General features: G+C 57.3%; 7 protein-coding genes across 7 annotated transcripts; 5 read left to right on the forward strand and 2 right to left on the reverse strand.

The window, feature by feature from the left end:
- Positions 1-280: 280 nt before the first annotated feature.
- ColSpa_04178 (tRNA A64-2'-O-ribosylphosphate transferase) lies at positions 281-1373 on the forward strand (the record flags this gene model as incomplete). Its single annotated transcript, XM_049270390.1, has 2 exons — positions 281-499; positions 708-1373. 2 exons carry the CDS (start codon positions 281-283, stop codon positions 1371-1373), a joined length of 885 nt encoding a protein of 294 aa, XP_049126347.1.
- Positions 1374-1751: 378 nt separating this feature from the next.
- ColSpa_04179 (uncharacterized protein) lies at positions 1752-3011 on the reverse strand (the record flags this gene model as incomplete). The annotated part of the gene is made up of 2 exons (XM_049270391.1): positions 1752-2710; positions 2798-3011. 2 exons carry the CDS (start codon positions 3009-3011, stop codon positions 1752-1754), a joined length of 1173 nt encoding a protein of 390 aa, XP_049126348.1.
- Positions 3012-3681: 670 nt separating this feature from the next.
- ColSpa_04180 (rRNA-processing protein FCF1) lies at positions 3682-4684 on the reverse strand (the record flags this gene model as incomplete). Its single annotated transcript, XM_049270392.1, is given in 3 exon segments — positions 3682-4100; positions 4118-4273; positions 4348-4684. 3 exon segments carry the CDS (start codon positions 4682-4684, stop codon positions 3682-3684), a joined length of 912 nt encoding a protein of 303 aa, XP_049126349.1.
- Positions 4685-5260: 576 nt separating this feature from the next.
- ColSpa_04181 (GATOR complex protein MIOS) lies at positions 5261-6600 on the forward strand (the record flags this gene model as incomplete). Its single annotated transcript, XM_049270393.1, has 3 exons — positions 5261-5840; positions 5898-6529; positions 6577-6600. 3 exons carry the CDS (start codon positions 5261-5263, stop codon positions 6598-6600), a joined length of 1236 nt encoding a protein of 411 aa, XP_049126350.1.
- A 981-nt stretch (positions 6601-7581) lies between these two features.
- ColSpa_04182 (sensitive to high expression protein 9, mitochondrial) lies at positions 7582-8613 on the forward strand (the record flags this gene model as incomplete). The annotated part of the gene is made up of 1 exon (XM_049270394.1): positions 7582-8613. The coding sequence occupies one exon, from the start codon at positions 7582-7584 to the stop codon at positions 8611-8613; it is 1032 nt and encodes a 343-aa protein (XP_049126351.1).
- Positions 8614-10277: 1664 nt separating this feature from the next.
- Positions 10278-11193, forward strand: ColSpa_04183 (transcription factor tau subunit sfc1; the record flags this gene model as incomplete). The annotated part of the gene is made up of 2 exons (XM_049270395.1): positions 10278-10436; positions 10486-11193. 2 exons carry the CDS (start codon positions 10278-10280, stop codon positions 11191-11193), a joined length of 867 nt encoding a protein of 288 aa, XP_049126352.1.
- Positions 11194-17089: 5896 nt separating this feature from the next.
- On the forward strand, positions 17090-18502 carry ColSpa_04184 (uncharacterized protein; the record flags this gene model as incomplete). Its single annotated transcript, XM_049270396.1, has 3 exons — positions 17090-17393; positions 17513-18355; positions 18423-18502. 3 exons carry the CDS (start codon positions 17090-17092, stop codon positions 18500-18502), a joined length of 1227 nt encoding a protein of 408 aa, XP_049126353.1.
- Between the last annotated feature and the right edge of the window lie 2457 nt (positions 18503-20959).

The raw sequence follows: 20959 nt of genomic DNA on the forward strand, positions 1-20959 counted from the left end.
CTGCGTCCTCTCACCATACTTGTAAACTCACCACATGAAATCCGGCATTGCTTGTATTTTGAAGCGATATAAAACTTCCCCGCCTGACCGGGTCAGAAAACCACCGTATCAAAACTTACACGTTACGCACGCCACTCCGCTACTGCCAGCAACTAGGCGAAGCCCGGCGCAGGAGACGTTTCTTACCCGGCATCTCTCATCACTCTGGCCGGCGCAGCGAATCCGATCATTTTCGGTATTTCCACATCATCAGGCTTCGTCTATCGCGAAACGAGACAAGATGGCCGATCAGTCCGTTGAGGCCGCGACCGCGGTTGAGGATAAGACGCAGAAGAGGGGAGAACGTAGAGGCGGGAAGGGTGGCGGACGAGGGGGAGGCGGTGGGGGACAGCCGAGGGAGGTGTTGGTTTCTAAGGCGCTTTCGAGGCTTTTGAGACACCAGGCTGAGAACGCCGGAGTGAAGCTTGATGAGGGCGGGTACGCGCCGTTGGACAAGGTGGTGAGTTTGGATCTCTACTTGAATCAGGTTGATGCTCATCCCTGGGTTGGTTGACACGGGATGTGAGCTGAGAACGAGTGTCCAACATTCCATGCGATGACCTGGCCGGGAGAGGAGATGAGCCTGGGTAGAGGATTACCCTCTCTTATACTCACTCTCATATGAGCTACACAACTCTAGAGCGACACGGCTGCTAACAACACCACAGCTGGCCTACGGTCCTATCCGATCCCTGCAGGTAGCCTTTTCCGACATCCAAGCCGCCGTCACCACGTCGGACAAGCAGCGCTTCGCCCTCAAGCCCAACGCCGCGACGAACCCCTCGCTGGACGAGACCTCGACGGAGCCCTCGCACTGGCTGATCCGCGCGAACCAGGGCCACAGCATCAAACTCGACTCCGCGTCCCTTTTGACGCCCATCACCTTGGAGGCGGGCAACGTGCCCGAGGTCGTGGTGCACGGGACGTACTTTGCGTTCTGGAAGGCCATTGAAGAGTCGGGCGGGCTGAAGAGGATGGGGCGGAACCACGTTCACTTCGCGACGGGGCTGCCGGGGGACGACAAGGGCGTCGTGAGCGGCATGAGGAAGGACGCCGAGGTGCTGGTGTATGTCGACGTCGAGAGGGCGCTGAGGGACGAGGGGATGAAGTGGTGGGTCAGCGAGAACGGGGTCGTGCTGACGGAGGGGGACGAGGAGGGGAGGGTCCCGACGAGGCTGTTCCGGGAGGTTTGCGCGAGGGACGAGACGGCGGGGGTGGGTGTGCTCTGGAGGGACGGGGAGAAGGTTGGGGAGTTGCCCGAGGGGTTGAAGATGAGGGCGCCGCCGGGCAAGGGGCGGGGCGGTCGTGGTGGGAGAAGGGGCGGGAAGGCGTGAGGGGAGTATCAAAGAGATGCTCGCCTTGAGAGACGTTTCTGACAAGTTGTGATGTCTGCATGTGCTGCCTATTTCCTCCAGGCCCATGGTTCAGGGGAGCTGCCATGCAACAACAATGTGAGAACGGACATCCACGACCGTTTCCTGGCTTCCATCCAGCGACCGTCTTGTTTAACTCTTTCGGAGTAGCAATCCCTGTAGTTGTAGCATATTCCGGATGGAAAAGATGGCAAGCATGTTCATGAGAAGTTTTATCATTGCAAACCCTATTAGCATACTAGCCCTCACCGGACCAAAAGAAAGCCCCCAAAGAACACCCAGCTCCCAAGCATCAATCCCAGACCCCCAGGCGCCAAAGTCAACGCCCTATAGACCACATCATCTCCCTTTCCCCGCCAGCGCCTCCTTGGCCACCCTATCCCTCTTCTCCTGCTCGTGGAGCAGCCACGCCAGAATGTCCGCGCACATGCGATCCTTGGTCGCCTTCTTCGTCAGGACCTTGTAGACGGTGCCCAGGTCATCCGGTACGCGCAGGTCGTTGCTGAAGTCCGCATGGCCGTTCCAGAAGTCGCCCCCGGCTATTGTTGTGTCTTCGGTGAGCTTGTAGTGAGGAACCGGGTACTTTAGGCGGGCGCAGAGCTCGCGAACCCTCTGGGACATTGAGGGTTCTGAGGGGTTGGAGGCGGCTGGGGGACTTTCGGCAATGGAGACGCCGGCATTGGCCGAGGGGGTGCTTGCTGTGGATGTTGTCGCGGAGGAGGAAACCGAGTCGGACGCTAGTGTTGGGGGAGAGGGTGCTATCTTGCCTACGACTGAGGGTTCCTTTGCAACGTTGGGCGCGCTGATCCCGCCAGCGCTGCTGTTTGGGAGGTGAGGAGGCGAGGAGGAGGAAGCCCTGGCGGGTAGAGTGTCCTGCCTCTTCCTTGCTGCTGCTGTCGAGGAACCGCTGGCCCCGGCCGAAGGGGAGCTAGGCGGTGACCTCTTGGAAGGAAGAACAGAGCCCAGCGGGGAAGCAAAAGCAATGGCGGCTGAGGCGGCTGGCGCGAAGGGCTTGGGCTGCTTTGGTAGATCACCCGAGGGCAGCATCTGGCCGTTGGCGATGAGCCACTCGCAAGCCGCCCTGGCGGCGTACTGTTTCGCGTCCTGCTTCCTCTGGAAGTCCGGCATGCTCGCGCCGGCGTCGGTGCCCACGCCGTAGCCAGGCTGCGGAAAGATGTCGCCGGTGCTGGCAAAGGTTGCCGTGCATGCCCAGCGCAGGTCCGGGGCCTTCCCGAGACGGGGGTACTCGCGGCACACGTCTGTGAATGTGACCTTTTGGCTCCTAACCTGTTGGAAATCTGTAATCGGGGAGGGAAGCCCTGTGTTAGCCGAGGGCTCGATTGGCTACACCATCGCGGGAAAACGGGGGGTGTGCCGATACGTACGGTTCAGCAGGCCGAGCCAGTTCTTGCTCCCGAGCTCCGGGTCCGATCGCGGGGCCGGGCGGAGGAGGACGGCGATGGCCGAGAGCTCCGTCTCGCTGAGCGGAGCGGGGTGGCCGTTTTCCGCCTCGAATCGTTCCTTCTCGGCGATGTACGACTTGAGGGCCGTCCAGTCTACGCGCTGGGCAGGCGTGCCGTTGGGCGATGGGGCGGACATGGTCGATCGGGGGCTCCTTGCGCCTAATTGGGGCGGCGGGTGATGTGAGAGAAGTATCAATCGCTACGCAGCAGAGTGAGCAGGCGTGAGAAGAACATCGGCATTGGGTTAAAAAGAAGTGCGTGTGTCGAAAACGATCTATTGAAGGAAGGCACGCTGGCTTCTTGAGTAAACTGTGTTGGCAGTGTAAAGGCTGCTCGAGAAGACTGAGAGGTGTAACTGCTGGTGGGGTTACTTTCCCTCAAAACGCCTCGCTGGCCGAGGCTCATGCGAGAGGCCGCGGGCCTTGCCTGATGACGCCTTCGCGCATATTCTCCTCTGCACGTTGGAATGTAGACTAAAGCTACTGGACAGTTGCGGATCGCCTTTTTATAGGCAGGTTGTTCGAGGTTACTTGAATTTGATAAAGGAGACGGCGACTGTCGTTGGACTGGTGGTCACATCGGACGACTTGCACCCCTTACACCCTGCCATGAGGGGTGCTGGTGAGGTACGTACAGAACCGCATGGATTCCGAACTCTGCTGTTGACGGGTCTTTTGAGATGAATCATCATCGACTGTTGTTCCATTGACGGCTATCCCGCAAAACTTTTAGGGGGTATACAAATGACAACCGAAACGCTCAACACCACGCCCATGTTTCTTGTGCGAGTTCCCCTAGTCCCAGTCTTACTCAAAGAAGCCCGTGCCATCGTCCTCTTCGTCCACCTTCATCGGGGCCTTCCTCTCCTGCGCTCTGCGCTCCCTTCTGTTCATCGGCTGCTTGGGATCCTTCGTCTTCGCGTCGTTCCACGTCTTCTTTGACCGCGCCAGCCACGGGTCCTCCTCCTTGACCCGCTCCGGCCGCTGCTTCCGCTGCGGCAGAGGCTGTCTCTGGTGCGGAGCCGCGTCCGCCGGCGACTTGCGGTCGCGCAGCCTGTACAGCGCCGCTTCGCCCTCTGGCAGGACCCTCTCGACGGTGGCCCACATCTTTGGCCGTTCGGCGTGGAGCGCCCGCAGGGCTTTGGGCTGCTTGAACGGCTTTGCGTCGGCCTCGGGCTTGTCCTCTTCCTCCTCCTCCTTCTGCCCCCCTCCTCGGCGTTCTTGTCCTTGTTGGGGTACAGACTCTCGTAGCGTTCCATCAGAGGGAAGAAGCGGGCGTAAGCGACATCGACTTCGGCTACGTGGGCCTCGGCCTCGAGGCGCTTCTTCTCTTCGGGGTCTTCGGTTTGGTGGAGCTTCTTGCGCAGTTGCTTCAGGAGTCTCTCTGCCTTTTTCCGTTCTGATGATCGCAGTCAGTTAGTCGAATGCATCCCAAAGGCACAAACATAGCATGGCGTAACGAGTCTGACGTACCAAAGAACCGAACCATGTGGTACTTCTGGATCATGTTGCTCCGCCTCTTCTTGAAGTCGTGCTCCTCGACCCTCTCCTGCAGCGCCTCCAGCTCCTGTTCCAGTTCATTGCGCTTCGTGGCGGGCAGCTCCTTGCCGCTCTGCAGAAGTCTCCTGATGGCTCTTGCGCGGGTCTTGTTCCAGTTCGTCGTGCCCTCCTTCGCCCTGTGCTTCTTCCTGGTGGCCTTGAATCTCTTGTTGTCGTGCTGCCCGTTTTCCGAGCCCGGGGAATTGCTGCGTTGATCGTCCAGCTGTGCGCCTTCCGAGTCAAACTCGGAGTGTCCTCGTTTTGTGCCCATGGCTCTTGTGACTGTGCCTAGACGCGCCGTGTTTTGGTTGCGATGTGGGCTTTGGTGCGGCGGGTTGGGTGCACGAGATGAAAGCCGACGATGGTTTCGCGGATTCTGCCTTTCAAAAATTTGGATCGTTATCGGTAGCCTGGAGGCTGCCGACCCCACCCGAAGATCCTTATCGGGCCATTTGGGACTAGCGCTGCGGGCGGCCCGCCTAGACCAATGACAGACTCCAATTACAACGGCTCACTGACCTGGTCGCGAAGCTCAGTGATTTGAGGTACCCGACTGACGCCAGCAATCATTTGCGCCGACTTGCACTGAGCAAATAACTTTGGAAAGAGTTGAGCTAGGCGTTCCGGCGACACGTTGTAAATCGAGAGTGTCTTGGAGTTTTGCCACACTTGGCCTGCTTACACTAGGTCCCACCATCAGGCGCATCTCACCCACTCAACTCAGACACCAAGAAGCGATTGAGCGTCGTTTCGAACTTGAGTCGTTGGCGCGGACTCTCGATTCGACTCGACTTCCCGGGAAATTCAATCGCGATATTAATCCAAAGTTCAGGCGCGCGCGGCCGCCATGGACCGCCCGGAGCCTGGACTGATCAAGTGGTCGCAGATTCCCGGCTGCGATAGCTTCATCCACATCAACCTCCAGCATCGCGTCGTGCAGCTATACGAAGCCAGCGGGCTCGCGCAGAGGAGCCGGTTCGACTACAAGAGGCTATCGAAACACGATGACTTCCCCACCCTTACTACGTATGACTGGTCGCCGACGGTACCTGGCCTGCTGGCCGTTGGCACCCAGACCGGTGTCGTCAATCTGCTGAGGATGGACGACAACTCCAACGCTTACATCGAGTTGAATCTTAAAATGACGAGAACGTGTCAAGCAGTGGCATTCAGCACCGAGGGCCTTCTCGCGGTCGGCTTGGACCGGGTGCGCATGGACCAGTGCCTTCACATTTGGGACGTCAACCGGCTATCAACGATGAACAAGACAGCCAAAGGGTTTCCCAAAGACCTACAGGCTTTTGCGGACCCGGCCTATCGACTGGAACCTAGTGTGTCGGTGTCGAGCGTCAAGTTCTTTGAGGATAACCCAAAGACCCTGGTGGTTGGAATCAAGGCTCAGGGCCTGCGCATTCACGATTTAAGAGGTAGTTGCCCATGGCCGCGTCAACTTTGACTTGTGGCTGACATATCTCATGCAAAAGAACCCGGCAGTGTTGTCTCCACGTTCCAGACCAAATGTAACAACAACCTGGCCATCGACTACGCTGACCAGAACTACTTCGCATCGTCGGCGCTAGACCAGCCTGGCATCATGATCTGGGACAGGCGAGCGACATCCCGACCGGTCGCTTCGCCATCCTACTTGAGCGCACTAGAAGAGGACGATCTGCCGTGGGGCGGCGCCTTGAGACTTGACCGGGTGGTTGAGATGGACGACGATCCGTCCCTGAGCGAAAGCAAGCACTCCATCGTCCGCTCCCTGCGCTACTGCCGGGACCGTCGCGGGCTTCTGGCCGTGTTGTCTCGATCTGGTCAGCTGAAGGTCCTGGAAACGAACAAGGAGATTACACATAGTGGCGCGTCTCTGGAGGGTAGTCCGGAGCTGTTGGAGGTGCACAAATCTCACGACATGGATGTTCAATACGGCGATATTGGCCGGAAGAACGACCGGATCGTGTCTTTTGACTGGGTGACGCTGGATTCGCCGGTGCTGCAACCTCGACTCGTGATCCTACGCGCCAACGGAACCTTTGAAATTCTCGAGCAGCCATCGTATACTTCCGACTACCTGTACAAGCTAACGCCATGGCAGCCACCCCATCGGGGCTCGAAGGTATGTGGGTGAGCTCACTTGTCGGACCAACTTCTAACTTTGCGTAGAAGGAGCTGCCTATCGCGGCATAATGGAGTTTGAGCAGTCACAGTCCTCCGACATGCTTGGCCCGCTGTATGTGGAGGAAGCGCTCTCAGATATTCCCATATTCGGGCCCAACAAGGCTGATGTCCAGTCTATCGTGGATAAGATACTGCAGTCCAAGTTCTCGGTCTCTGAACTCAACGGAAAGCTGGCCGACAATGCGGATAAGGCCGCACCGGCACTTGACAAATCCAAGTCAACTGCGGAGAGGATGCGAGCTTTGAGGTCGGAGCTCAAGGAGAAAGCCAAAAAATCCGAGACGAACGGGGCCGAGAGCTCGGTCATGGAGGAGTCTATCAGCTCACTCGCCCAGTTGTCTATATCCAGAGATGGACCGGTTTCTTGTCGTCATATGCACGAGTCTCTTCTTTCGCTACCGCTGAAAGCCCCAGACTTGTCGACTGAAGCTCAGTGTCTCCTCGACCATGTCATGCTTCTCCGCGCCAAAGAGAAGTACCTTTTTGACTGCAACGTCAACCGCGTTGTCGTATCTGATGATCCGTGGCTGCGCTATGTGTGGGATTGGATTGCTGGTAAGTGTCTCGGATGATTGATTGATGTAGTCGCTAACCAAGGGCAGACGCGGAAGACGCTGCCTTGGACGGAGGCATGAAACTGTCGCCCCTCGACCTCAGCTACATGGGAGTCTGTACCATTTGGACCGATGACCTAGGTTCGTAGAATGTGGCTCCCTACTACGGATTGTGACTGACCGCCACTGCAGGTCGAAAGCCCTCATCGAGGCTTCCAGAAGCGTCGCCGATCCCAGAGACAACCCTGTGGGAAAAATGCATTGGGAGCATCTGCAAAAAGCGGCGACTGCCAAAGTACGAAGGCATCCAGACCAAGAAACCATTCCACAGGCAACTGTGCCTGGACATCTGCGGTTGGGGAGACACTGCCGCGCATGAAGCCAGGGGGCAGCGGCACATGATCCTAGTCAAGACTACCCAACGACGGCACATACAATGGCAGCAGCGCGGGCTCTCTTCAAAGGCGACACGCGGGAGGCAATCCAAATACTCAAGACGGCGAGCGTTACGCATCCAGAGCTGCTGTTCGTCTCGTTGGCGTTGCAGCTCATCGGAAGGAGCGACAAGCACCTTAGCAAGGAGCAGCTCGATTTCGACGAAGCCGTTGCTTCGAAGACGGATCCTTACCTCCGGGCGATTTCGTCGTTGATCGCCACGGGAGACTGGTTCGCCATCGCCAACCAAAAGTCGTTGCCCCTGTCGGATCGGGCCTACGTTGCGGTACGGAACTTTGACGACGAGCAGCTCACCAAGTGGCTCAACGAGCAAGTTGCCATGGCAGTGGAGACCGGGGACATTGAGGGCATCGTTCTCACGGGGATCACGGACAAGCTGGTGGACATCTTTGCCAAATACGTTGAGAAGTTCAACGACTTCCAGACGGCGACGCTGGTCACATCGATATGCGCGCCACGTTACATTGACGATTACCGGTGCCTCGCGTGGAGGAACGCCTACAGGAGGTACCTGCAACGGCACAAGGCCTTCCTCCAAAGGACCAAGTTTGAGGTGGAAAGCACAAAGAAAAGCAAGCGTGGAGGGCGCCCCACGATCAAGCCGCCATCTCGTCAAATCGCGCTGCGCTGCGTGTACTGCGACGCTGAGACGACGCTCGCCGGGCAAGGCGGAACCGGGTCAGGACCGTCGGTTGGGGCGCCCGATTCGAGGAACCCCCTGATGGCGACCAGCATCAACGCGGGCATTAGCTGCCCAAACTGCGGGCGCCACCTGCCGCGATGCGTGGTGTGCCTGGAGGTGGTTGGCGTTCCGAGATCTGACCGACCGGAGCTCAACGGCGAGCCGGAGGTATGGATGGCGGCCAACTTCCCAACGTTTTGTCTAAAGTGCGAGCATGTGCTGCATCTCGACCATGCGAGGCAGTGGTTCACGAGGCACGTCGAGTGCCCGGTTCCCGAGTGCCGGTGCCGGTGCAATTTCAGGGCCAATCCGGAGTTGAATTACCACTAATCATGAGACGGGAGACGGCGGGAAGGAGGCAGCAGGGCATGGCACAGGCAGGGATGGCTGGTTCGAGGCTGTCAAGGATCCGGGCTCGACCGCAGTCTTTGGTTGCCCGAGGGCGGCGTTATATGTCAAATGTGCAAGTCCTTTGTTCTTTGCTTTTCTGGCAGCCGTGACGGAAGACTTATGACATGATTATGTTTCTGCATCCGCTTGCATTTCTGCAGGCCGCACCGGGGGGAAGCAGCCGAAGGTGTCACGGAGAATTCGAACCCTGTCAACCGGGCAGCCTGCATATCTTCTCTGACGCCTTTGTACCCTTGGAGTAGCCATTGCCCGGTCGTCTCGTCGACGCCGCGGACGAAACGTCTAATATTAGGTGTGTGCCATACTGCCGCCCAGATCCCCCAGAGGATACCTAGGGATGCAGGATTAGGCTGCAACTCGGTGAGGGATGGACTTGTCACATTCGGTGCCGCGCTGCAGCTTGATCGATCACCTGCGCATCTCCAAGGTCGGCGGGGATCTTGACCGGTGGTGGGAATACTACCTGACGCTGCCGGATGCTGCCCGTTGGAGTGTCCCGGTCAATGGCCTGGCCCACACCACGAAGCATCGACTCCCGGTTTGGGAAGTGGGTGGTGTTTGCTGGCCGCCACCCATTCGAGGCATTCGTATACAGGCACCAAGGTAGGGGGAGAGGACGCGAGTGAGATGTGAGCTTGGATGATGATAGCTGACAGGGGGAGGAGAGAGGGGGGAGGAGGAGGAGGAGGAGAAGGAGTGGGTGAGGGAGTGACCGAGGATGTCCGGAAGCCATGCTGCCATGCCATGAGGTGCTGAAGGATGTGGGCCCACCCACTGTATCCGTATATGTAGCGTAATCACGGTGCACAGGATGCTACCGCCCCCGGCCAGGTATCCCCCAGGTACTGCCACCCATCCAGCCGTTTTTGACAGCAGCTCTTGCCTGCCCCCGGCTGGCCTCGGCTGGCCCCCATGCCCGGCTTGCTGGGTTACGGTAGGTCACTGTTGCCGTTCTATTTGCCTCGGCAGGGTGACTGCGTTGGTTTGGGGGAACACAGAGCACACGGGGAACTGGCCCGGGCTCTTCCTCGACACTCTTAGTTGAACGACATCTTCAGCCAGTCCTCACAGGGGTCTTTGGTCCGTGGTTGTCGGTTCTCTGCCTGCAGCACCCACGTCGCCTCATCCTCGTCCTGCTGCCACACCCGACCGAGCCAACTTCTCTTCATCACATCCCGCCCCAATTTACGGGCACCGTCCTGACCACCACAACGACCACAACCGCCAACACTGCAACCTTGCCTTGCCTTGCCTTGCCGTCCCTCGCTGCCTCGCCTCGCCTCGCCTCGCCGCACCGCGCCCCGTCTCACGGTCCTCACCTTATCCAGGAACCAACGCAATCCATACGACTGAAATCGAACACGACAGCGCCCGACCCATCTTTTGCTGCCCCTTCCTGGGCCTCCGTTTCGTCCTCCTTCTCTCATTCAGCTAGGGTTGCGACACTCTGTCCCCGTCACGAACATGTCATTGGAAGTAATTTACATCACCCGCCATGGAGTAAGTCCCCGTCCCCCCCCCTGCCCTGTTCTGTATTGTGTCGTCGCATCCGGCTTCATCTCCGAGACCGAGACTCGACACCAATGAGGGCGAGAATGAGATCCAACGGACGGGGGGTGCTGTCTAAAGTCCCCTCCAAGGAAGACGAGACCAGCCCATTCACACCACAGCACCCCTCGAGTCATCGACAGTGGACCAACGGACAAGGGTTTTATGCTGCACACTTGGCGTTTGGTGGCATCGTGTGTTGGTCTGATGAAGAAAACTGACAACAGCCTTGGCGCCCCTTAGTTCAGGTCCAACTGGCTTGTCGACCCTTCCACGGGCAGCTACACGGCGTCCATTCCATCTCCGACAGGAATCCCCGCGGATCCGGAACTGACAGCTCACGGCGTCGACCAGGCTAGGGAGCTGGGCGCCCATCTCCTGACTGTCGACCCTCCAATCGAGGCCGTCTATTCCAGCCCCTACTACCGCTGCCTGCAGACCATCGCGCCGTTCGTCGCCCTCAAGCAGGAACGCCTCAACCGCCTCCGGGAACAGGACGATGGCGCTAACGCCGCCGCTGTCACTATCCGCCCCGAGCATGGCCTCTGTGAGTGGTATGGCGCTGCCCCGTTTGAGCACCCGACTCCGGCCTCGTCCGACGTGCTCAAGTCCATGTTCCCTCACCTCGATGACACGTACCAGAGCGCCGTGGTTCCCGCCCGCAACGGCGAGACCATTGCTCAATTGCACGACCGTGTGGCTGCCGGCGTCCAAGCCATCATTGAGCAATGCGACGCCGAGGGCAAACGCGCCGTCGTCTTGTGCTCGCATGCCGCCTCAATCATTGCCCTTGGACGAGTCCTTACCGGCGTCATGCCCGAGAGTATCGACGCGGAAGACTTCCGAGCCTTCACCTGCGGCCTGAGTGTGTACCGGAGAAGAGCGCATTCTTCCTCGGCACAGACCCCAGGAATACCAGGTAGGATTCGCATCCCTACGTCATCAGCATAAAATGGGACTCCTCGCAACTGACAATGGGACCAACAGGGCCAGATCTGGACACCAGCTCATGGAGAAATGGTCGGGGAGTTGGAGGAGGGTGGGTTTGTGAGCTCAACAGCGATTGCAGCTTTTTGAGCGGAGGAGAAGAGAGGGGATGGTAAGATGGAATTCCCGCCCCCACCCGCGCGTGCACTCGCGCTCCGATCTCACCAATGGGGCAGCTCGGCCAGCCCTTCATTACCCTTGCCGCCATTGCAACGCGGAACGCCCACCACCGGGGACGCTCCCACTTTTCTTTCCTTTTTTTTCCTTTGCCCACTCGCACCGCCGCCGCCCGAGAGGGTCAAGCCGCTGTATTCGGAAGAAAGCTGACACACCAAACCATCTACAGGAGATTCTCGGGAGATGAGTCTTTTTCCACGGCCGAAAACTCATCGCAGGCCGACGCTGGAGTAGCACTCGGTGTGGTTGTGGAAGGAAAAGTGAAACCAGACAAGGTGTCTCCCCACAGAGCTGCAGGTCATCACCATCTCTAGGAGGGCAAGATTATTGGCCGGGTGGCGTCCTTCGTCATTTGCATTTGCTTTTTCTTTTCCTGCCCCATTCTCTAGAGGTCAATTCCTCGACGGACGCTCAAAGGGTCGAAGGGGGGCGGGCGGGCTTTTGGGGCTGCGACAAGTCCTGCTTCTCCGACCTGGCCAGAGACCGATCCGCACCACCCGTGTCCTTGCGGCCGATACACGATGGCAGCTAATGCCGGATAGACTTGCCTAGCTGCTGCGGGATGCATCATCTGCATGTCTCTGGCACGGCCTGGGTAGCATAGAATCTGCGAGCCAGTCACCACAGCGGCTAGCCCCGAATCCATGACAGAAGCACCCCTGTCAATTTCGTCCCACAGCTGCCACACCATTTCATCGCTCCATCGTCCAACCTCAACTGCTCACCCTTTGCTCTTTATTCAATGCCTTCAATCCTCCAGCAGACACCCGGGCACTGGAAATGACCCAGCAGCTTCGCGCCTCCGCCGTCTGATCTTTGCCCAGCCAGATTGGCTCGTTCAGCTGAAGAACCTAATCTCGTAAAGGCAATCACTGGCGTTCAATGTCTATCCTGTGTCATGAGCACATGCAAGACGACTGACGTGCTTGTATCGTGCGTCTCCGCCTTGCCTGCTGCCGTTTCCTAGCTGGCTCGATCCCTTGACGGCTTGGCTGCCGAAGGAGGGGCTCACTGGCGAATCCTCGAGCATCGGCTGATTTCTTATCACGGTGCAGCTCAACAGCACGGATCCGTATCCTTTTTCGCACCCGCTACCACCTCCTCAGCCTTGCTCACTGATGGGTCCATGCTTAGGCCCCCCCAAGGGAGCGGATATTCGCATACAGAACAATGGGAAATAACGAAATAAGGGCTAGATCTGGTACGACGTTTTGCTGAAGAAAGCGAGCTTGGCATACCTATGCCACGGGCGTGCCCACAGGGCAATCTCTCTCAGTGCGGGACATCGAGTTGGAATTCTGGCCGCCCTCCAAAGAAGATTGACAACGGCGACTGGCAATCGGCCCCTTTCGACCCTTTCAATGTCTACCGGGTTCAAGGTTGGAACATTGCTTCACTTTGAACAACATTCATCCTAGAAGCTTTGATCTAGCAGCGACGCGGGGTCGGATCGGTCGCGATGCATCTTTCGAATCGTTCATCTGGTGTCTTTGCCGAGACCCTAGCATCATCTTCGGATACCTGTCTCGAAGCCGGCCTCCCTAGCGGTGTAGGCTCACATTGCTTGACTCAGCTGCTCAACGAAGAGCGTTCCCGTTGAATCGTGGGATTACACGGGGCGTGTTACCAGTGGCCACGGCAGCTTGCATATCGCAACTACGCAAGGCCATCAATTCGCCAAGCTGCAGTTCATGGGAGCTCATGATCATCTCACTTATGTCAAAAGAGCGGTGGACGAAGGCAATCATGCGTCGGAAGGAGATGGGAGGGTCGGAAAGGGCTCACCGTTCTTCTTATGAGAGGCTCTGCCATGGGCCAGGCCTCGAGCATCTGCCTTGACATGTGTGCGGCGCGGGGATGGCAACTGTGGCTAGCACGCATGTGCTTGTCGCAGGGAAAGGAAAGTACAACCTTCATCCAGTTGCAGAAGAGGGCGATTATGGAGGGGGGTGCGACGCGCCTGGCAACAGATGACATACAGTCCTCAGTGTACGACGAGGCCGGAGGCGATGGCTAATCAAGGACGACTTCTTAATCGGGCGCCATGCTTCAGCCGATCACGCTTCCAACCCAGCCGGGAGCTTGTCTGTTTCGGATCTTTTATGCGGGCATTGGTCTGACGAGATCCATGATTAGGTTCCAAAAGGAAACGGAAGAAAAGTAAAGACGGTCAGCCATACGTATGCAGGGCGAACGAGCCAAGGTGGTATTATTGCTCACAAAACAGGCGCCAGTCTAACACGAGCATCTGCAGAGAGCAGAATCGGGTAACTGGAGAGGCTTTCGGCCGGTGCGAGGAAGGTCCAGTGAAGACTCGAAACAGTTCCCCTTCAGCTTCAAGCTTGTACGAAGGAGGAGGCGATGGCATCGACCGACACCTCGAGGGCCTGCGTTCCGTCAACTTGGTTTTGTCTGCCCGCTTTCAGCAAGTGATTGGCGTCGAGGCATTCTGCGTGGGGTAGTACAAACACTGCCGAGTAATTGGCAACCACCCAATCTTCAGGCCCGACCAGAGGAGGCGGCATATCCTATGGTCAAGGGACACGCTGCAATGGCGTGCAGTGCGTTGGGCGATTCGCGTTGCAGAGAAGGCAGCGAGACGATCAACGGCCGTCAGATGCCATGGTTTGCAAAAAAACAACAACAACAAAAAACAGGCACGCACCAACAACAAGGCCGAACTAACTCAAGGTGGTCCAACAAGAACCAAGCAATTGCCAGGGTCCCAAATGGATCGGCTGGGACTCAAAGGTTTCCCGGCCATGCTGACTTTTGCCTGGCGCGGCCGCAACTTCACCAGAGCGGTTGAGCGGTAAAGCCAACTGAAGAGAAAAAGGAAAGCCGCAATACGTCGTGGCGAAACCCCCTGCATCTCAGACTCGGCCAGCATCGTCGCGTGGCTTCGACAAAAGGGAGAAAGATCCCTGAAATTGACACCGCGCGCTTGAATTAAGTCTAGTGAAGAGTCCAGCCGAGACGAGACAGGGAAAATGTACCTCTCTGACCGTGGAATAAGAAACCTGGGGGTGTTCGTTGGTTGGCCAGACGCTCATTTGGCCGGCAACATAATCGCAGACGAATGGCCAGGGCAGGCTGCATGTTAACCCAGGACGACCGTTATGCCATTATGCTTACACGGGCTTAGTTTGGCGAGGAGGTCGGGTGGCAGCGGCTTCTCCACCAAGGCAGTTGAGACAGAGTCCCTTCACCAGTCGCCATCTAGCCATCGAACTCTGCGGCGGCGATGTGTTTCTTATTCTTACCAACTCGAATCATGGTGAAGATCTAGATGCGCTCATCTGAACCACAGTTACGCGCACTTTGGATACCTACACCCCCTCCCTTGCTTTGCCCCCCCTGGCCAATGCCAACCTAACCGTACCCAATCTTGCCAACTTTTCGACCTTTCTCTCTCTCTTTCTCTCCCTCACTCCCTTTCTCTCTTCAACCAGGCTTTGGCAACCCTCTTCAGTCGGTCCCCGCAAGCCCTTAAGCGGAGTGAGCGGGTGGGTGGTCGAGACTACATAGGTACGACGGCGGCCCCACAAACCGTCTTCCCAGACCCTAGACGACGGCGGTAAGGCGGCTGCACTCAACGACTACCGCGTGGCCAACCCCATCTCACCAGCGGGTACCGATGCCCGTTTCTCTCAAATCAGATATGCATCTCAGACAACAAGCTGAGATGTTACGAGGAGCATTTCCTGCGAGATTTGAGGCGGGTATGTGTGTGTGTGTGTGTGTGTGTGTCTGTCTGTCTGTCTGTGTGAGTGGGGGCGGGTGGCCAGAAGGAAGCCCGTTCTGTCCGTTCTGCATCGCAGAAGCACACCGACTTTGACTTGACGCTGTGGCTGTTGCTGCGGAGGCTGTTGAGCATGCCGCAAACACCTAAAAGAAAACTGCGGGAGTGGCAAGGCCTTACATGATCGTTATGAAACCGCAACGACAATGAACTCGGCCCACGACAAACAGAGCAAACACTTTTGCCCAGTTTTTCAAAGGGGGAGGAATGGGACCGGGGCAGCTATTATTACATTTCCAGTATCTCGGGAAGCAAATGCCCCAACCGGGTCTTGACCATCGTCTTCGAGTCGGCTTGGAGGGGCGGCCTTTTGAGGCGATCCAATCGTGGCCTCATGCTAGCCCAACAGCAAATGAGGCCTAGCGTCGTACAAAGCAAAGCAGAAGCATACGTGCCATGCCTGGTTGTGTGTGCCTCACTCTCAAGTGCTTCGGCTCTCACTCACCTTCGCACACACACTCCTCTCTTTCTCTCTCGGGGTCTCTCGGCCTCGCAACGTCCCTGGGGGGCATTGTGTGGGTGTCTATCTCCACCTTATACCCACACCTCCAGTGTCCCGATTAAGACGGTATCGTTCGTTATTCGTCTCTGCTACGTCCGGAAGACAGTGGGACTCGCAGCTGGGCCCCGGGCGACTACAACCTCACGCACCGGTTGTGACGCGCAGCTACGATCTAAGACTAGCGTCGCCGGAGGAGAATATCGACTGTGCAGCAGGTCCCGAATACCACCTGCACCCACCACAATCACCTTTTCATTCTCACACTGACACTACAGAGTACGCTTAGGGGCCTGCCTGCACTGCAGACCGCACTATCCCCTTCATTACTCTCTATGCACCGTCGTCTCGACCATTGGACTGCCTTCATTTCGGCTGAGGAACAACTCGCTCAACTCTCCCTTGCGAACCGGCAAGCCTCGCTACCCCCGCCTGCGGGCGCCGCTACTTCGATGCCTCACGCCTCTCCCCCGTCTCATAGTCTTTCCCGCCGTCAGTCTCGCATGCCTGGGTCGTCCTCATCATTCCCAAACAGGCCATGACCTTGCTTGCTGCATATCACATTCAGAGGCGGTGGCGTGAGGCTGGTATCGGAGGGCGTGTGTGTGTGTGAGAGAGTGGTTTTTATTGTGAGTATATACGCATTTGCACAATTGGATGAAGAAGAGAAGCACACGCAGACACAGCGCCTATCCTTAAAGGTCTCTCCCCATATGACGAACCAGGATCATGACCCTGGAGGAGGGGCAGCCCAGGCTTGACAGATTGGGCGACCTGCAGGAGGTGCATGCCATGGATCTACACATTTGGCTGCGTCTGCACATAGCCAACCTTAGTACCGAAGAAAAATAAGAAACGGCTTTTCGCTGTCAGAATGCCTCCAGGCGGAGCCCGATTTCCCTGGCCCTTACTTGGAGCTATAGACACAAACCTAGCCAGCTTTCTCTCTCTCACTCTCTCACACACACACTCACACACTCACTCTCTCTTGGCTCTCGAACCCCCCCTGCCCCAAACCAGGGTCCCGGCTCGTTTCTTTCCTGACTGTGTTGTACAGCCAGACAGGCGAGAAAAAGAGATATAACAGAGACAGAGATCCATCGCGGACGGGAACTTGACTATCAGGGTCTGACCCGTTGTCGATGACTCGTCTCGTTTCTCTTCACTCCCCGATCAACATACACCTGTCTTCGCCCCTCCCGCATCAACATCTGTCCTCATCAGCAATTCTTCATCAATAAAGAGAGATCTCCGCAGGTGTCAGGCATCATTTCTGCCCCTTTGGCTTGGAACACGTTCCAACCTGATCAGACATCTCTCTCCTCGGATCATCTTCGATCCTCCCACCTCGCCTCTTCAAAACATCAACATCACACCACAACATGTTCGTCAGCTTACAAGAACACCAACACGGCATGGACCGGCTGCCGCCGCCCATGAGCTACAGCCAGGGCCGCAACGACGAGGTGCCCAGAGTGCTTCCCAGCCTCTCATCATTCACCTTTGACGACAGGATGGATGTGGATGCCCTCAGTAACAGCATCAGCAGCAGCAGCAACGACCCAAAGCCCGGTAAACGTCACGAAGTGGAAGTGGCAACGACGCTCGCCTCCATGGCCTCCTTCAACATCAAGTCGCCGACTCTCCCTTCACCCACTCAGAGCTTCACCTCGATCAAGTCAGACGGTAGGACACACACCTCACAAGCATCATCCGATGAAGACGATGTGAAGCTTACGCCCGGTTTCCAGGCATGACGAGGTCAACTAACTCCCAATTCTCCTCGCCTGAACCCAGGTCGCCAGACCTCCCTTCCGTCAGCACCCGGCTCTCCTTCTCCAAGGACGGCGGCAGTGGTACAGCACCCATCATCACGCTCCCGCGCCTGCGTGAGCTGGACCTCCGGCCCCTCGAGCCCGAGTTCATCCCTAGCCCGGGCTTCCTTCCCCCGTCCTCCTCCTCTTCCATCTCAGGGGCAGGCCCGCGGCGGAGCAGCATCGACTCCATCGGCACCTCGTCCTTCGCGGAACCCAGGCTCGACCTCTCCTCGCCACCGGCCTACCGAATCCCAATGCCCCCAATGGCCTACCCGGACGCCCTCCCCTCCCCGACACTGAGCGCCTCCCACCACCACCATCACCACTCTCACTCCCACCACTCCCACCCCCTCACTTCGCCCCGCCGCCTCCAGCACAGGCTACCGGTAACCGCCCTCCGCACCTCCAACGGTGCCTGCAGCCCCTCCCGCCGGCCGCGCCGCTCGCCCACGGGGTCCCGGTGCAACGTGAAGTACACGATCCAGCAGGTCGACTTCATCGACTACTTCCGCGTCGACCATCACCTCTCGTGGAAGGAGGTCGAGGCCAAGTACGCCGCCGTGTTCCCCGAAGACGCCGCAAAGGGCCACAAGCGCGGCCCGCAGGGGCTGCAGGGCGTCTACTACCGCAAGAACAAGCAGATCCCCGCCACGGACCCCAACAACCTGCTCGTGTTTGACGAGGACGACAACCCCAAGACGTTCCAGTGCGACGTCCGCGAGCAGGGCAAGAAGATGAACAACTCGATCGGGCTGCTGGGCATGCACCCTGAGCGCGCCATCACCTACTCGTGGGTTTCAGAGGAGCACAAGCGGCAGTACGAGAAGCTCGGTGAGTCCCCTCGGCCAATCCACGTCAATGTATGCTGCCTTGAGCGTCGACTAACCAGAATCTTCAGGTCGTGCAAGACAAGCCCAGCTCGACGCCGCCGAGGCACGGAAAAAGAGGAGACGAGCCATCCAGAACAGTCGTCTCTGAGCCCCCCTTTTTCCAGCCTCTAGCCTCTTTTCTTTTTCTTGCTTCTCTTTCGTTTCTGGGCTTTTGATTCGCTTCTACTCATGATATCCAAACTTACTCTTTCCCCTTTATTTTGCTTTCTGGGGTTTCTCCCACTTAAACAGTTGTGGGGATTTATACAACTACACTACACCACACTCCTAAAGGCAAGCGGAGACGGGCGTGCTCCGGCTGAGGAGATCAGGAATACACAAAAATATCACAAGCATTTGTTTCGTGTGTAATCACGCAAGCAGGCGAAGACACTAAAAAAACACAAAAAGGCAACACCCAAAAAAGGATGCCGGCGACGCACCACAGTGTGCCTAGACGCCGTTCGTGTACGATGATCAAGACAAGAAACGTTCTTTTCTCATGTGGAGTTCTCAAGGGGAAACGGGGTCGAGGGGAGGGGCCTCTCTCCCCAGACGGGATGGACAAACAGGGTCCCGGGGGCAACAAACGAAGCAACAAAGGGGCGCACCGGGATCTCTAGAGAATTGTTTCTATTCTCCCTCTCTTTCTCTCTTTGTCACGGTTCGTTTACTCTTTTCACTTCTCATCTCCCCTGCATCAGGGGCAGGTTCACACTTTTCTCCGAGCGAGGGTGTTTTTTCTCGTCTGGGAAGCGCAGGACACGCCGCGGCGGGGGCGGGGGCCGAGGGCGAGGAAATATATATGCATTTACGAAATCTGGGATGCGATACGGCATAGCCACTGGGAATAGGCACGCACGAAACATGAAACAAGGACATGATGACTAGGAGTTGGAACGTTTTCCGGGAGGGCAAGGGGCGAAATGCTACAATGGGAAAGAAAAAGGGATACCAACGGCGTGTGGTGGTGCGGGATTGCGGTCAAACATGGGCTTATTACTATTATCATTATTCCCCCCACTGTTTCTTTACACGATAACTTCTGCAGGGCTCATGATATACGAGTGTGTCTTTCTCTTGCATTTACAATGGGTTCTGGGATTTAGAGGTGTGCGGTTGGGGGTTGATGATGATAATGGCGGGGGGGGTTACGATGGTCATCTGGAGATGGGAAATTCCCCGGACAAGGGGTAGTAGACTTAGAAAATACAATCACTCAGTCAATCAAAACCATGCAGTAGGTGCCACTCCTAGACAGAGACGCCTTCCGAATCCGGGTGGTTCAGGTAGCAGTGTTGTCGCACAGAAAACATGGCATTACCGGATCTTGCACGCAAAGGAAACCGCTTGCTTGGGACGCGGGACGCTGGGCGTAGGACAGACACCGACAGGCTCCCATCTCCGTTTCCTTTGTGCGTCGGTCCCTCGATGATGGGGGAGGGGGGCATCGTCCACTTACAAAGTGCAAACGGGACAGAGCCTGGTGGTTGGTAAAAGGGGGACAAAGGAGATCGCTTTTCCGAGGCCACATTGGAGGGAGATGACAGGACAAACATACTACGTCGTTGAGCGTCTGCTGGTGGCGTGTGGGCCGCCCCTGCCTCGTGGACGAACTCGTCTGTCACCGACCTGCAGGACTGTCGTGTTACAGAGCCGTGAAGAGATCCTGCAAGCGGGTTGGGAGGGAGCTTTGCCTTGTCCGATCCCCAGACGGTCCGTCCGGTGTTCCGTACGTGGAGTATCTTTGGAACGGGATGGATGGTTTGGGCGGTCTGTCCGGCGATAGGGAGAGCGGCGTGTTTGTAGAGGGATGTTTGCTTGTGACCATTGCGGCAGGGCTGGGTGAACGATGTTGGCCAGTTGTCACGGCGGCCAGTATGAAGGGAGACCACGAGGCTATGATGCATGGAGGCTTGTTTTGGGGGGGGGGGGGAAGCACGCCTACTTGGCGATTTTCGACAACTATTATGGGCAACACTTATGCAACCAAAGTGCCGTAAGAGGAAGGAGGGAGTGACTATTTCAGGGTACGTTGTTGGCACGCTGTTTTCTCGACGCAGGAACGGTGAAACATTGTGTTGGTCTCTTGTTGTCGTATTTGGGATCTTGTTGCGAGCATGGGGGAAAAGGGAGCCTAGAGGGTGAGATGGGTCGGTGCGAGGTGGCGGCGATGAAGAATCATGTAGGATGTGGCAGAGATGCCACGATTTCCCTCCTGCATCTACTGCGCATGCCCCAAGCAGACCACGAACCAGCCTGTCGGATCCGGCGGTGTCGTTGGTGGCATATTGTGTGGGTGAGGGATGGGAGAGTGGGAGTATTGTAAGGATCGTTCTGCAGTCGGTAGGGGCCTGGCTGTTGGAACTTGGAGGAAGGTGTGTGGGTGAGGTGTTGTTTGCTTGTAAGTTTGCTGCCATGCCTTGCTGGGCTATGCAGCGCTTGGTGGTTGATCTCATTACCGGTGCCATATGATACATCCGTTTCTGGACGTTTTGGCAATAATCCGGGCGGTGGTACAGAGACGCGCCGTTGAGAAGGCCACCTTCACATGTAATGCATGTTC

This window comes from Colletotrichum spaethianum (genome assembly GCF_022836535.1).
Source record: "Colletotrichum spaethianum MAFF 239500 DNA, contig08, whole genome shotgun sequence".
Taxonomy (NCBI): domain Eukaryota; kingdom Fungi; phylum Ascomycota; class Sordariomycetes; order Glomerellales; family Glomerellaceae; genus Colletotrichum; species Colletotrichum spaethianum.